Raw genomic sequence first — 16,193 nt, 5'->3', positions numbered from 1 at the left:
CTTTTCCAATGAGTCAACTCTTTGCATGAGGTGGCCAAAGTATTGGAGTTTCACCTTCAGCATCAGTCCCTCCAAGGGACTGATCTCCTTTGGGATAGACTGGTTGGATCTCCTTGCAGTCCAAGGGACTCTCAAGAGTCTTCTCCAACACCACAGTTCAAAAGCATCAATTCTTCAGTGCTCAGCTTTCTTCACAGTCCAGCTCTCACATCCATACATGACTACTGGAAAAACCATAGCCTTGACTAGACGGACCTTAGTCGGCAAAGTAACGTCTCTGCTTTTGAATATGCTATCTAGGTTGGTCATAACTTTTCTTCCAAGGAGTAAGCGTCTTTTAATTTCATGACTGCAATCACCAACTGCAGTGATGTTGAAGCCCCCCAAAATAAAGTCTGACACTGTTTCCACTGTTTCCCTATCTATCTCCAATGAAGTGATGGGACCGGATGCCATGATCTTTGTTTTCTGAATGTTGAGCTTTAAGGGAACTTTTTCACTCTCCTCATTCACTTTCATCATGAGGCTTTTTAGTTCCTCTTCACTTTCTGCCATAAGAGTGATGTCATCTGTATGTCTGAGGTTATTGATTTCTCCCGGCAATCTTGATTTCAGCTTGTGTTTCTTCCAGCCCAGTATTTCTCATGATGTACTCTGCATATAAGTTAAATAAGCAGGGTGACAATATACAGCCTTGACGTACTCCTTTTCCTATTGGGAACCAGTCTGTTGTTCCATGTCCAGTTCTAACTGTTGCTTCCTGACCTGCATACAGATTTCTCAAGAGGCAGGTCAGGTGGTCTGGTATTCCCATCTCTTTCAGAATTTTCCACAGTTTTTTTGTGGTCCACACAGTCAAAGGCTTTGGCATAGTCAATAAAGCAGAAATAGATGTTTTTCTAGAACTCTCTTGCTTTTTCCATGATCCAGCGGATGTTGGCAATTTGATCTCTGGTTCCTCTGCCTTTTCTAAAATCAGCTTGAACATCTGGAAGTTCACGGTTCATGTACTGCTGAAACCTGGCTTGGAGAATTTTGAGCATTACTTTACTAGCATGTGAGATGAGTGCAATTGTGCGGTAGCTTGAGCATTCTTTGGCATTGCCTTTCTTTGGGATTGGAATGAAAACGGACCTTTTCCAGTCCTGTGGCCACTGCTGAGTTTTCCAAATTTGCTGGCATACTGAGTTCAGCACTTTGACAGCATCATCTCTCAGGATTTGAAATAGCTCCACTGGAATTCCATCACCTCCACTAGCTTTGTTTGTAGCGATGCTTTATCAAGTGAATAAATGAACAAACCACACATGCCCAGATCTTGAGGAGCTCATACTGTCAGTTTACTGCAGGGTGAACCAACTGGCCTGTCACTTGTCTGTGTCCTTAGAACATGCAGCACTTGTACTAACTAGAATGAATGCCTTTCTTTCTCCCCAGCCTACCGAAATCCTATATAGCCCTCAAGCGCTAGCTTCAATTCTTCCTTTTTCCACAAAGCTCCCAACCACATCAACCTACAATGAAATCTCTTCTCACTGAACAAAAGTTGCTCTTACCTACAGACATAGAGAACAGACTTGTGGTTGCCAAGGGGCAGGTGGGTGGGGAACAGATGAAATGAGAAGTTGGGGTTAGCAGATGCAAGCTATTATATGCAGAATGGATAAACAACAAGCGTCTACTATATAGCACAGGGAACTATAATCAATATCCTGTGATAAACCATAATGGAAAAGAATATGAAAAGAATGTATATATACATACAACTGAATCACTTTGCTGTACAGTAGAAATTAACACATCATAAATCAACTATACTTCAATAAAGTTTTTGAAAATGCTGCTCTTAGAACCTAGCCCATGGTTTCACCACTTAAAGTAAGGTTTTTGTTCCCTAGGCTTGCAGTAATGTCTGTCTTCAACAAAACAGTCATTTCCATGGAACAGGTCTTCCATGGTGACTATCTCTCTTATTCTCTAGCACTTTACAAAGTACTCAACAAATACGTGTTGACTGGCGGACTGATTGATTGATTGGAGGCTTAATTGAGAGCTCTTTGGTAGGAGCCAAACAAGGCTTAGCATCACCTTTCAAATTGCTGTCTCTTCAAACATTAGCCAGAAATCATGTCTGGTATTCCAATGTCTGCCAGCAGCAAACATCGCATTAAAGATGTCCTGCAATTTCATACAACTTCCAAAGATTTGGTAACTTCATACACTTCATTGTTTAAGTTCAGAATTCCCTTAAGAAAATTTCTGTTTAATAAGGGACATCTGTGGAATGCTTTGCCTTTCTCCTTAAATCGCATACACATCTAGTATTTATATGAGATAAAGGATAAACTCAATCTCCCTCCCTACTGGAAAAAAAGTGTGAATTTTATTATTTTATTTTGCAGGTGAGGAAATGGAGCCACAGAAAGGAAAATGACAGGCCCAGTGAGGCACAGATATTTAATAGCAAATTGAAGACTGAACTTCAGGTCTTCTGAATCCAAGCTTATACTTCTTACTCTGATTTGAGATTTAGAACAAAATATAACAGTACCTTTCCTTTGACCCTGACCCCTGAGGGGCATGTATCGGTAACATTACCAGTTTTTGTGGCAGATTACATTTCTTTAATTTTTCTTTCTCTCTTTTCCCAGCTTCCCCCATCATACTCTTATCTAGTTCTTCTTCTCTTTCTTTCACTTATGTAAATAGCTTGGGATGTGGAGTCAGACAGAAGTCAATTTGAAGGTCAGTTTTTCTATGTGGAGTCTATCACTTAATTTCTCCAGAGCCTCAGTCCCCTCATCTGCACAATGGGGAGATCAATATCTACCTCAAAGAGTTACTGTAAAATTAGATAAGAATATATGTAAAACTCCTAAAAGCAGCAGTATTTACCACACAGCAGGTCTACTACATCTCCTATCCTACAATATCTAGGCCTGGATTGCCCATTTTGTTTCAAGAGGTTGCTGAGATACAACCAAATAGCATTACCTCCATCCAATGAGGCACAAGCACACAAGTAGTGTATCCAGGTCCACTTTCTGCCTGTTGCCTTGCTACTCCCTGATTACAATTTCTAATTAACACAGAGCTCCAAACTCTTAGTCAAGTCCTTCAAAGAACATGCAAGTCAAGACCTGATAGTCACCTCTGAGGCTCTAAAATGTCATCAGTCACCCTCTCAGTCAGATAAGATGACACCAAGAACAGCCTACCTACAGAAGTTTGTAGAGGAGCTTTCACTTACATTAAATACACACACATATACATACAAATGGAAAGCAACAAGGCAGCCCAACAAAGACAAGGCTTTAGCTTGTCATCCTCTCATAAGCAAAGATGGGGCAGAAGCCATGAGACTCTAACACCTTTCCAGAATAACTAGTTGAACCAGCTTTCCTCCCAGCTTTATCTCATCTTACCCCCAACCTCCTCCCCCCAAAGAAAAATCAATTTCTGATGGACCATGAAAGGCAGTATAGGAGAACCATTCAAAACTTCCCTGCCAGGGGCTCAGGAAGAGAGAAGACCATACAGCTGGGAATCTGCTGAGTGGCATTAAAGTGGAGGCCAGAAGACACCACAAAGGGTCTGTCCATCACTGGGCTTAACCGTTGATCCTGTCAAATTAGTCCCACCTCCTGCATTCCTCACAGATGTAACATTAAAAGACTTGAGTGAAAGTTAACAGACCATGAGGCATGTCGTCCCTGAGAACATACCAGGAAACAGCCATTTGTGGAAAGATAGGAAGTAGGAGCATAGAGGAAAGCAAAGCCCTGGGTGAACTGCCTAATGTCAGTCAGCCTTTACACCTCCACAGCCTAAACTCTGAGAGAAGATCCTGGAGCCCATAGCATCCCTTTAGTAAGGCAGAAGCTTGCCCCGCAGAGAGGCTGAGAAGAAACAGGAGAGTACAAAGAGGTGAAGTAACATGCCAAGATTACTCGGCGAGTTGATAAGAGAGTATCAGGAATGGAACAGAGGTCCGATCCTCCACTGAAACAGGACAGAGAGACACAGTGTGAGAAAAGTTCCCCCGACCCAGCTACCAATTTGCTGAGTGTTGTCAAACTTTATCAGCCTTAATGCTGAACTTCTCTCCCCTCCCCCCACACACACCAGATGCATGGCTGAGCCAAGAGGGACAGAGCTGGTACAGAAGACTAGAAGGGCCCACTGTGATCAAAAAAGAAAAAAAGAAAACAAGCTGGGTTTTGGACAGTGGGCAGGGAAGCCAATGAATGAACAAAGAAGTAGTGGCACTTGAGTGAGACAGTCCCAAATGTAGGCCTCAAGCAGCTTGGTACTGGAGGGTGGAGACTGCAAACCGAAGACCAGACATGAAAGAAGAGTAGCCTAGATGCATGGAAAATGTGTCTCTGTTGCTACCAAGCAGTGTTCGTTCCGTGGCATGGCACAGTCATGGACTTTCACTGAAAGAGGAGGGAGTAGAGATGAAGTCAAAGTGGGGCTTGCGGGGGTGGGGGCAGTTAAGTCTCTGAGAAACCAACTCATCTTGATCTTTGCAATTTTGGTGCCCAGCCAGGATGGCTATGTGCCCAAGCAAACATGCCAGTGTGATGTGAGGAAGAACAAATCATCCCTTGGAAAACTAATGCCTAAGACAATCTTTCCATTTGGCCTGTTTATACTAGATGGAGTGAAGGGGTGTGAAGAGACAAACACCTATCCCATTCCCAGTTCTTAGAGCACAATCTTTAGCAGGGAAATATAATACCTCAACTTTTTCATTAATGACTTAGTTGAAGTCTGTCTAAAGCAGGTATTTCAGGGAAGCATCAGGAAACAAAGTACTGCCCCCACAGAAACAGTGAAAGTGATCTAGGTACCCACATAACTAATAAAAAAGGGTCACTTGCTGATTACAAGATAACTCAGGTAAACCTGTGAAGTTCAGTTTCAGAGAGATTTAACAATGCAAACACTGTATGTACACACAAATCCTGGCCCCAGCACCAAGGCTATGAGCACCTGGGCAGTGAGAGTAGTAGAAACCCCAAAACCACTTAGGTGGGTAACAGAAATACCTAAAGCACTTGTTATCCCTGACTTCCAGATTGTTTTCCAAGATTACCTTTGTAAATAAACAAGCTTATCTGAAATTCTGAATGCAGTTCCCTGTAGACAGACTAAAATTTTAAATAAGCAAGCTTATTTGGAGATTTGAATGCAGTTCCCTGTAGATAGAATATTATAAAAATAGTGGTTAGGTTCTGTGATTTCATCAGGGATATACTATGGACCAAAGAGCCCTCTCCAGAACTGTTTTGCACATGACAACTATCAATAACTGTGTTAGAGGGACATGTTTCCTAGACTTTAACTCTCTTCTCCAGGCCTCTCATCCTTCAGTGATAATGAGGATTAAGCTCCATTTCAATACACTCCCCCATCAGGAGTTTAGTACCAAGAAAAGACATTTGCTCAACTCAGGTGACAATCTGGTAGATGTGAGGACATGGAGAAGGGGCAGCAACGAGACTGTGGATGCAAGACCTCCAGCAGGAGTGACTCCCATGGGTATTCCAGGTACAGACAGAAGACCTCCGAACAGAGGAATAGCAGCAACAATAGGAGATTTGCAACCAGTGCCAATGACAATGTGCGCAGAAATAAAAACCTAACAGAGTTAGAGACTGCCGTGTCTAAATTTCTACCCAAGGTTTCTGTAAATTGGAGGCTTCTTGTATGTCATGTACGGTCAGCATCTTCAATCTCAAACACACCTATTTGTTCCACAAGGGGAAAATTAAGTTCATAGAGGTTATCCCTACCAATTCAAAGCCAGCAACTGGTTAAAGATCAAACAATCTGATGTTCTGGAGGTCTGATTTTTTACCAAATACCACTTCCTTCTTCTATTATACAAATTCCTTGGCTGTAACTCTTTGTAGAAACATATATGCTCCTGGAAGTCAGGGCTTATGCCTTCTCTATCATCTCCCTTAGAACGCTTTTTCCAAGGCTGGACTAGGGACAGGGCTAGGGCCAATTCTAAATGCATAGTGAAAGATGTGCCCCTCCCAAATCTCTTACGTAGTTGTCCCTATGTAGGTTCCTATGGAGAGGCCTTGGACAGGTGTCACTTAGCAGCAGCATAGATACTTCCACTAAAACACTTTGCTTGATACGGGGTCTTCATATGGCATGGATGCCAGAAAGAACCAAAGTAGTCTTCAGTTGTTTTAAAGAATGGTCCTACTCAACTTCGGTCAGACGCTTCTCACTTAACTGCATTCAGCTGTCGGCTCCCTAACTCAAGAGGAATATGGCCAGGCTGGAGTGTATCCAGAGTGGGAGCAGGAGGCTGGATCTCAGATCCCATAGAGAACAGCTAAAAGAGCTAAGGCTCTTTAGCCTAGAAAACTGAGACAAAGGGACAGTCTTTGTCTTCAGACCTCCCAAAGGTTGTCCTAAGTCAGAGAACTTGCTCCTTGTGGTCCCAGAAGGCAAAACTAGAACCCACAGAGAGTAGGCAGATGGAGAATGATTGCAGCCCAACAGGAGAAAAAGCTGTCTACAGTCAAAACTTTTTTTTTTTTTTTTAACACTGAACAGGACTGGCTAAGAAGGAAATGAGCTCCCCCACGACCAGAGGAGAACAAGCTCAGGGATACTGCATAGGAGACTCATGGATCAATTAAGACCAGGTGACTTCCACAAAACCCTCCTCACTTTGAGAATCTGTGATTCCAGCCACCTCAAAGAACAGTATTCAGTTAGCAGGCCTGAGTTTAGTCTGCCCTTTGGTGGGGATGCAGGAGGGTGTGTGGCTAGTGAGGGTAGCCCTTGACTTAATCTCTGCTGTTCTTCATTAACTTTTCTCAGACAGGTCAGCATCTTTTTGCCCTCTGGTTCTGAAGGAGCCTAACTATAAAAACTGTGATGTTCCCTCTAGATAATCATTCCATAAACACCAACTTCAAATCTGAGTTTCTCTTTTCTCTTAAAAACAAGTCCCGGGAGGAGATGGGAGAGAGCAAGAGGCAAAATCATTTGAATTCTGTTTAAAGGACAATGTTCAAGTGTCTTCCAGCTGGAGCTGAATTTTCTCTGTCTGAGGTTTTAGAGAAGGAAAAGCCTCTAACAGGCTTGGCCTTTTTTTTCACTTCAGGGAGCACACGTGTGGATCACAATAGGTTACCAGTTGTATTATAACAGCCCAGCAGGCCCCAAAGCAGTGTGTAGCCAAAGCTCAGCCAAAGGTTAGCAGACACATCACCCACTTTCTTTACGTTACTACTTCTCACCAACCTGATTTGTTTTCCTTTGGATGAATTCCTACCCCATATACCCAAAAGCCTACTTTCTGAGAGAGAGGAGCAGTTGGGGAGCTGAGGCAGTAGACATCTTTGTTGAGTTTAGAAGCAGAGATGAGGAAGGGATTCATCTACGTAACCAGGGTGTACTAAGCTCCCAAAGAAGCAGACCTCACGAAGGTCCCTTTGTGAATGCCAAGCCCTGGTCTGGGGGTGGTCCTGGCCTGCAACATAACTAAGAAGGTTTCACAGAACTATCACTTCTCACATAACACTACCTGTGCACCCCAAAAGAACTCAAAGTCACAGCCAAATCTACTGCCAGGCCTCAATCTGACTTGATCCACATCCTCTTGAAATCTCAGCTGCCGCTTTGTGTGCTTCAGTGGGGATGAAGGAGAGACTTAAAACTTAAAGAGCATGCCCTGCCCTCTTCCTAGGCTAAGGATGCCACACAGTATTAAAGTTTACTCAATTTATTCTCACATCATCTGTGCTAATAAAGATGGCGCAGGTATGGCTACCCCCATGTGGCATATAGAAATCTTGGGTCCAAAGAGGATAAAATAATACAGCAACATCAGTGCACACTAAGTGGAGGAGGTGAAACTTCTTTTTACTTCAGGCTACTGCCCCACCTGACCCTACTTTGTTTCAGAGCAGTAAGTAAGTAGTGGCCACTTCCATTACTGTGCCAGATAGAGACTGTCACAAAAATGGACCAGGAAAATGGCAGATACATAGGATGAGTCTGTTTCTGCCATGTCTTGTCCTCCTCCCCACATCTCCTCCTCCTCCTTTTCCTACATCCCCCACTGATCTCCACCATCAGCCAACCTCAGGGCACATTTCCAAGAACTCAAAATGAGTATAGGAATCTTACAATACAGCTTAGTAATTCTCTCTCTCTCTCTTTCACATACACACACCACAGGGGAATACAGTTTGAATCTCTGAGACCTCTGAGAGGCCCTATTTGATGCATAATCACTGGCACCAGAACCTTGAAAACTGTCACCATCCCCCAAAGTCAATCTTTTCCAGCGCAGGGAGCCTAATTCATGGATGACTGTCTACACTGTAGAGGGGTTAGAGGGAGAGCCCTAGGTAGCAAACAGCCCAAATAGTCAAATCTCATTAGAAGAGAATCTCCACTTCTTTCAGACAGGCTCCCTGGGTCAATAAGGTATTAATAGTATAAGATGCTAACCAAAGGCATGGGCCCAATTCTCTAGTGGGTCATGTTTCTTTGGAAACACCACAATGTATGAGGAAATCACAAACCACTCCTTAATGCCCAGGATAATCAATAATAATAGTTGTTTGGGGGAGGGGTTGCTGTTTGTCTTTTTTTAAACATTTCTTGTCACTTAACTGTTAAAAGAAGTGAAGAGAAGTTAAGACTATATCAGTCTCCACAACTTTGACAGGTGAATTCCCTCCTTCAGGGGTATCACTGGAGCATATAGAAATTGATAACTTCCTCAACTTGATCATTTCCTGATCCAAATGTTCCCCCATAACAATTGGGAACACTTTACAACACTTTCAACACTCTATGCACTCTTTTCCCACTAATCACATTTCCTCAAACACCTCCACTCCCAAGATGTCTCCACCTGTTACCCAAGCTATCTCCAAGCATATATGCCATACCAGATACAAATTTCCTTTGGGTTTTTTCCCATGACACCGAAGGAGGTTCTCCAATATTTCTCACCATGGTTCTGGTACCTTACCTCTGTATCTGCCTGACCGGAGATCATCATAAGTGGTTTAGAGTGACCAAAACAGCCCTCTCCTATTTCCCGAGCCTAGACTCCACCAGGGAGTGTCTGCAACCCAGTCCTCACCTACTGTGGAACCACAGGCTGGCATGCAAAGGGTCAATGGGGTGAGACGCTGCCAAGACTGAATACCCTCCTCAGTGGTATTGACCCATGTCTCTTTACAAACTGCAGTACCACCAGAAAAATCAAGAAACTCTCCAAGTAGAAGGTGTGGAGAAAAGGGAACCCTTGTACCCTGTTGGTGAGAATGTAAATCTGTGTAGCCACTATGGAAAACAGCATAGAGGATGCTTTAAAAACTAAAAATAGAACTACCATATAACCCAGCAACTTCAATCCTGGGTATACAGCTGGAAAAAACAAAAATTAATTCGAAATGATACACACACACCAGTGTTCATAGCACCACTATTTACAATAGCCAAGATATGGAAGCAACCCAAGTTTCCATCAACAGGTAAATGGATAAAGATGTGGTGTATGTGTGTGTGCAATGCTACTCAGCCATAAAAAAAAGAATGATAGATTACCATTTGCAGCTACATGCATGGACCTAGAGTATTATGCTTAGTGAAATAGTCAAAAACAAATACTGTATATCACATATATGTGGAATCTAAAAAATAATACAAATGAATCTATATACAAAACAGAAACAAACTGACAGACATAGAAAACAAATTTATGGTTACCAAAGTGGATAGGGAGGTGGGGGCAAATTAGGAGTATGAGATTAACAGATACAAACTACTATACATAAAATAGATAAGCTACAAGGATGTACTATATAGCACAGGGAATTATGCTCATTATCTTGTAATAATCTATAATGGAATATAGCCTAAAAAAAAAAAAAGAATCACTATGCTATATACCTGAAACTAACACAAAATTGTAAATCAACTACGCTATACTACAGCAGAGTGTTCAGTCGTGTCTGACTCTTTGAGACCCCATGGACTGTAGTCTGCCAGGCTCCTCTGACCATGGGATTTCCCAGGCAAGAATACTGGAGTGGGTTGCCATTTCTTACTCCAGGGAATCTTCCCGACCCAAGGATCAAACCCACGTCTGTTGTATCTCCTGCATTGCAGGAGGATTCTTTACCACTAGCACCACCTGTGAAGCCCCAGATCAACTGTACTTCAATAAAAATAATAATTTTTAACAAAGAAATTCTCCAAGTAGTAGAAAATATGATAGATTTGGAGCCTACCACTGACTCACCATATGACATACCTATGCATGCCAGTCAATGCATCACAGCCTCAGTTTTCCCATCAGTTTCTCCACAACCTTCCTTGACTGCCTCACCTGGTGGCTGTAGAAGGCTAATGAAAAAAAAAGAGATGTGGAAATACACTATAAAACAGTAACACTGTGTGCAAATAGAACAAAGTGTCATCTTCCTCAGTCAGAAACCCTTCTAGGACGAAAAGGGTTAAAGCTAGCACAGCAGAAAAGACTGGCTACTAGACTATCACAGTCTTATTTAAAGACTTGAACCTCACAGTAGACATGGAGACATCTAAACCCAGGGAGGGCAAGTGAAGTACCCAGGATCCTGGTGCTAGTGAATGGCAGAGCAAGGATTAGAACCCAAGTTTTCAGTCTGCCAATACACTTCTCTTTTTATACCCTTCTATCCCACCCCCACCAACAGGTGAGACTGAGGCTATTTCCAAGAAGAAAGCTGTATCGTTCTGAAGCATAAAGGGAGAAAAATTAAAAGGGGATTAATGAACCATGCCACATACTATGTAGGCAAGAAAAAAATATACAGGTAACCACTTCACTTTACAAAACTGCCATGGCCCCTTTAAATATAGGGCTAACCGGGTTATATGAAATGGCAACCCACTCCAGTGTTCTTGCCTGGAGAATGCCAGGGATGGGGGAGCCTGGTGGGCTGCCGTCTATGGGGTCACACAGAGTCGGACACAACTGAAGGGACTTAGCAGCAGCAGGTTATATGGGCTTCCCTGGTGGCTCACAGTGTAAATAATTTGCCTGTAATGTGATCCCTGGATTGGGAAGATCCCCTGGAGAAGAAAATGGCAAACCACTCCAGTATTCTTGCCTGGAGAATCCCATGGACAGAGGAGCCTGGTGGGCTACAGTCCATAGGGTCGCAGAGAATCAGACACGACTGAGTGACTAACACACAACCAGGTTATATAGGCTTCCCTGGTGGCTCAGTGAAAAGAATCCACCTGCCAATGCAGGAGACATGGGTTTGATCCCTAGGTCAGGAAGATCTCCTGGAGAAGGAAATGGCAACCCACTTCAGTATTCTTGCCTGGGAAATCTCATGGACAGAGGAGCCTGGGGGGCTACAGTCCACAGGGGTGCAAGAGTCAGACAAAACTTAGCCACTAAACAACAACAACAAACCAGGTTATATATATAGCTGGCTTTTACTGCAAGGATTCAAGCTATTTGGAATATATGGGAGAAATGATTTTACCCCCTTCATAACCAAATATGTGTAATAATGAGCCTTCATATATAACAGGGGTCAAGCGTACCTTTAGCAGAAAGGGAATCATTAAAAGGCACCCTGCCTCTCAACACACGAGTCACTTCCTCAACAGCTTGGCCAAGGAAAGCCTCATCTACCCTCAAATAATCCCCCAGGTAGACCGCAAATTGTTGGCTGCCCTGTGCTTAGTAACACCCCCTGCCATGTTTGTGCTGGCTCACAAAACAACCCAGGGCCACAGCAGCAACCACTCTCTGTGGTGCCTTTCAGGATGGGTGAGCCCTGGGCAGAGGTGGAGAATGACCTCTCCAAGGCAGGTTGTCTGGGCAGACTGGGAAGTCTGCAAGTGGTGTCAGGATAAAAAGAAAGGGAGGAACTGCCAGACCATGGAGGGCTGCATAGACTGTTCTGACCTTGGTGGAATGGAGGGAGAGCAGGAGTTTGATTAGAAGAAAGTCCTGAAGGCCAGGATTCCCCTCCTCAAAGGGGTTGTTTGAGACTGTTCAAATTAAAAAAAAAAAAAAAAAAAAGGCTTATTACTCCCTCCAGAGAATACTGGAGTGGGGGGAGGGGTGACATGACAGTAGGTGACAAAGTCATCTTAGGCTGGTTAGAAATAAATGACTAGTATGATGAAAAGGGGTGCTGGATGAAGATCTAGGCTGGTTATTGATGTTTGGAGAAGCTAAAGATTTCAGTTTTCCCTGACAGCTCCTCAAAGTTTTGCCTCAGCATACCTCAGGCAGCTCAAGGTGATAGGCACACCCCGTGACAACTCCCCAGGATTGCTAAGAGTGTGGCCCCAAGGCCTGAAGAACCCCCTACACTAACAAGTTAACCAGCAATTTGGTGCCTGGCAAAAGCGCACAGGTTTCTGCAGAGGTGTGGCGGGGGGCATTCGCCTCCCCCTCCTGAGATGTGACCTACGTTAAGAAGCCAAAACAATAAAGTGACATTTGTTACCCGCAGAGAAACCACATCTTTCTGTCTCCAGCACAAATTCCCGTTTTCCACCTCAACTGCAATTTGAGCGGGCTGGAAGGGGAAGGGCTTTTCAGAGAAACAAAAACAATCTTAAAACAAACAAAAGAAGCAGAATAAAGTTCGTGAAGTTCACTCCCTCGGCCATCTGGTGCCTCAAGGTGAGTCGTCCTGCAAATCTCTCTTCCCAGCTACAGCCCTGGCGGCCCCCACCCCCTACCCTCACCCCTACTCGGGGGTGGCTTGCTCAGGGGGGTTCTGGAAGGCTCGGGAGAGCACCTCTCCCCTGTCCTCAGCTGCAACTTGGCTTCCAGCAGACCACAGCCTCCTAAAACAAACAAACTCTGGCGGCAGCGGCGGCAGCTCCAGCACAGCTGCGCTCCATGGCGCAAAAGTTTCCTCCACGCTCCTCAACGTGCAGGAAATCTCGCCGGCGCTGGGGCAGGACTCCGGTGGGAGGGAAAGGCCGAGCCCAAGCCGCAACGCCCCACCGGCTGAATGGATGTGCGCGCGTCCGGCCGTGGGAAGTGAGGCTGACGAAAGCCACCGACGCCTCATCTCCGTTCCCACACCGGACCCTCGCCCAGTAATCTGCCCAGGCGGGATGGCCCGGCGGTCGATCCAGGAGCAGACACCGCAAAGAAAGCTGCCAAGCCGTCTTGCCTGTCCGTTCAGCCCCTCGCTGTGCCACAAGGGCGCGGGAACTTCCAAGGAGCAACTCCCAACAGCTACCACTTCCTCCAGCTCCAACGGAGGGGAGCAAGCCGCCAGACGTTGGGGAGCAGAAGCGGCCCTCGAGCCCTCTCGGGGGTGTCTGCGCGCGGGACTCTAGCCCCGAACCGGCCGCACTCTCATCCCGCGCTCCCGCCACCCCGAAGGAGTGTCTGCGCCGGGGCTGGTGGCCAGACCCCCAGTGCAGCTAATGCTCCATGGTGGGGGGAGACGGGGGGAGCGGGCTTTCATCCCCAGCTCCAGCCAAGTTTCAAAGTTGGTCTGAGGGCCGCGTCCCGCGGCAGCCTGAACACCCGCTCGCCCATTCAAAGTTGGGCACTGCTCAGAGAGAGCAGCCAGTTCTTACCTTAGACACCGTGAGCGGTTCGCAATGTTCCAGACCCCCCTTAAGGGTGAAGCCCCAGGGCGCCCCCCCTTGCAGCTGCACAGGGACGTACTGGAAGGACCCAGGCCGGTTCTCCATCCTCCGCTCGGCTCAGGCGCGGCGGGACTCCTTTTCTGCGGGGGCTACGTTGCCTCCGCCCCCAGCGGCTCCGCCACCATCGCCCTCCAGCGCTACGCCACCTCTCACCGCCCTGCTCCGCCTACTCTCCTGGCTGGAGACGCTCGGGCAGAGAGCGAGCGCAAGGAGGAAATGACACGGAGCTGGAGAGAGGGGGAGGGGGGGAGGAGAAGGAGGAAAAAAGAAAAGAAAAGGAGAGGCGGAGGGATAGTGCGTAATGGACAAGAAAACGGAGCAATGGGGAGGGTCAGTCAGTGGGACCTCGCCTATAAGAGCACAGGGGAGTGGGAGTGAGGCGAGGCTTCACATCAATTGTTACATTGTTTCATTCAAGCAGCTTTCCCCCCACCCGGCCCCCCCACCCCGCGTTGGTCCTCCTCCTTACTGCCGAGTTCCCCGCCCCTCCAGCCAGCCAAGGCCAGGGGAGGTGAAAGTCGTTAGTGTGGATGGCCCGCGTGGCTGAGTGGGCTGAAATGCTGGTTTCCCGATTAGCGCGTTCATATTTCTCTGACTGCCTTTTTCTTCTGAAGGCCCCGAGAACCGGGTCCTGGGAGGGTTACAAAGCTGCTAATTTGTGGATCTTGCCTAGAGGGATGGAAAGTCAAGCAAGCACGCCAGGGAACACAGTGGGGCTGTGTGAGTAGGCTGCTCTGTGTGTGCGAGCTAGGTGTGTGGGGTCATTATGAAACATTGCCCTGGAGCATAGTTTAAATAAAGAAGCACTTTGAGGATGCCCCCTGCCCAGGCTCAGCCGCACCCTGGCTCAGCGCTGGCGTCTATGGTTTATGGGTAGCACTGTGCTTGTGTATATTCCAGTCATCTGGAGTTTCTGGCACAGCCTTGCACTTGCCCCACTGAGATGACCAAGCCAGAAATCAGCAAACTTTATGACTAGCAGTATTGTTTTCACTTCTAAAGAAACCTACAGGAAAGAGCATCCATTGATAAGCTGGTCAGTTAACAATGTTGTTCCTTTTGTAAGAATTGGCTTTTAGACAACGGCCAGAACATCTCTGCTCATCTGTTCATGCTTGAGGCTGTAGTGTCTGAGCCGAGCTTTTAGAACTGACCAAACAAACAAATACCCACACTAGTAGTCTCCACAATATTTGAATTTATTATCAGATCTTGGGCTGATTTCTCAGTCTTCACCTGGACACAGTTACCACCCCTCTCTGAGACGTTTTCTTGGAAGCCACATTCAGGCAGTGAGTTTTTAAAGAGCTTCACAGTAGCAAGGAAAGTTTTGACAACTCAGTCGTGACTCCATAGGACCCTCCAAGGTTCTTGCTTGTTCAGTCTCTTGATGCCTTCTTATGCACTTTCTTCTTCATCATCAAGAACACACACCATGACACCCTTCCTTCCACAGTCAGCTTTCTGCAGACAAGGTTGTCACTCTTTGCTTGCATTTCCTCACCTGTCACAGCCTCCTCAACACACTTCAGCCTGTGTGTGCCCCTTCAGGCCACTGAAATTTCTCTCACAGGCTCTCCTCCCTCCTCCAATCATTTCTTCTTTGCCTCCTGGACTGTCTTCATTATATGATGCTGACCTGACTTTTCTTTAATAAAACTGCAGTTTTTGATATTTATAACCTGCTTTTGAAAAGTCCTTAGATGTGTATAACTGATTCACTTCGCTGTACAGCAGAAACTAACATGACATTGTAAATCAACAATACTCCAATAATTTAAAAAAATAATCTTTAAAGATGATTCACATGGGGAACCACCTTCAATCTTTAAGATTTTTAGACCTGCAAAAATCATTTCAATCAAGTTCACTTTTTTTTTTTTTTTGGTTTGCATTTCTCCCACTAGAAAACAGGAAATTTTAGAAAATGGCAGCTGGGTTTGTTGATTCTTGATCACATGTCAGCCTATGACATAACACTCATTTGCTCTGTTCCACCTTGCAACTGAGCTTTTTTCCCTTCTTTTTAAGACTTCTATCTCCATGATTGTCACTTGATTAGAACTTAGCATGTTTCAGCATATTGAAATCCATAAATTTCAGTTCACAGGGTCTGTAGTTATCACTCAAGGTCTACTAGAATTATGTGTCTAGACTAAAAGAAAGAAGATTAGGAAGCAGGAGACACACATCTGAGCCCTGGCCTTGTCACTAACTAGATGGGTCATCTTAGGCAAATCACTGAACTGTTTTCAGTCTCATTTTATTCATCTGTAAACATCAACTAATAAGTCCTGATCTCTATCCCTCCCAGGTCTATTGAAGACCAAAATGAAATAATACATATGAAAACACTTTGGCAAGGAAAGAGTCAAAATCCTCACAACATTATTATGAAAGCAAGCACTGAGCTAGCCTTTAACCAGTCTATCTTCATTGCAAGGCTTACTCCATACTGTCTTGTAGCACTCTTCAGTTTATCCTTTCCATTATTACAGCAAAAG

The 16,193-nt window shown here is 45.3% G+C and overlaps 1 protein-coding gene across 1 annotated transcript in view; it reads right to left on the bottom strand.

Moving 5' to 3' along the window:
* The window catches only part of SHROOM4 (shroom family member 4), a 261,858-nt gene extending 247,842 nt beyond the window's left edge, over positions 1-14,016 (bottom strand). The window contains exon 1 of the mRNA XM_070291693.1: positions 13,618-14,016. Within this exon, the coding sequence (XP_070147794.1) occupies positions 13,618-13,734 (117 nt within the window). The 5' untranslated portion in view covers positions 13,735-14,016. The remainder of the gene's footprint in view (positions 1-13,617) is intronic.
* Positions 14,017-16,193: the final 2,177 nt, after the last annotated feature.

The sequence above is a fragment of the Ovis canadensis genome, chromosome X, assembly GCF_042477335.2.
Source record: "Ovis canadensis isolate MfBH-ARS-UI-01 breed Bighorn chromosome X, ARS-UI_OviCan_v2, whole genome shotgun sequence".
Classification (NCBI taxonomy): domain Eukaryota; kingdom Metazoa; phylum Chordata; class Mammalia; order Artiodactyla; family Bovidae; genus Ovis; species Ovis canadensis.
The sequence above is the reverse complement of the archived record's forward strand: the minus strand, read 5'-3'. Positions and strand labels throughout refer to the sequence as shown.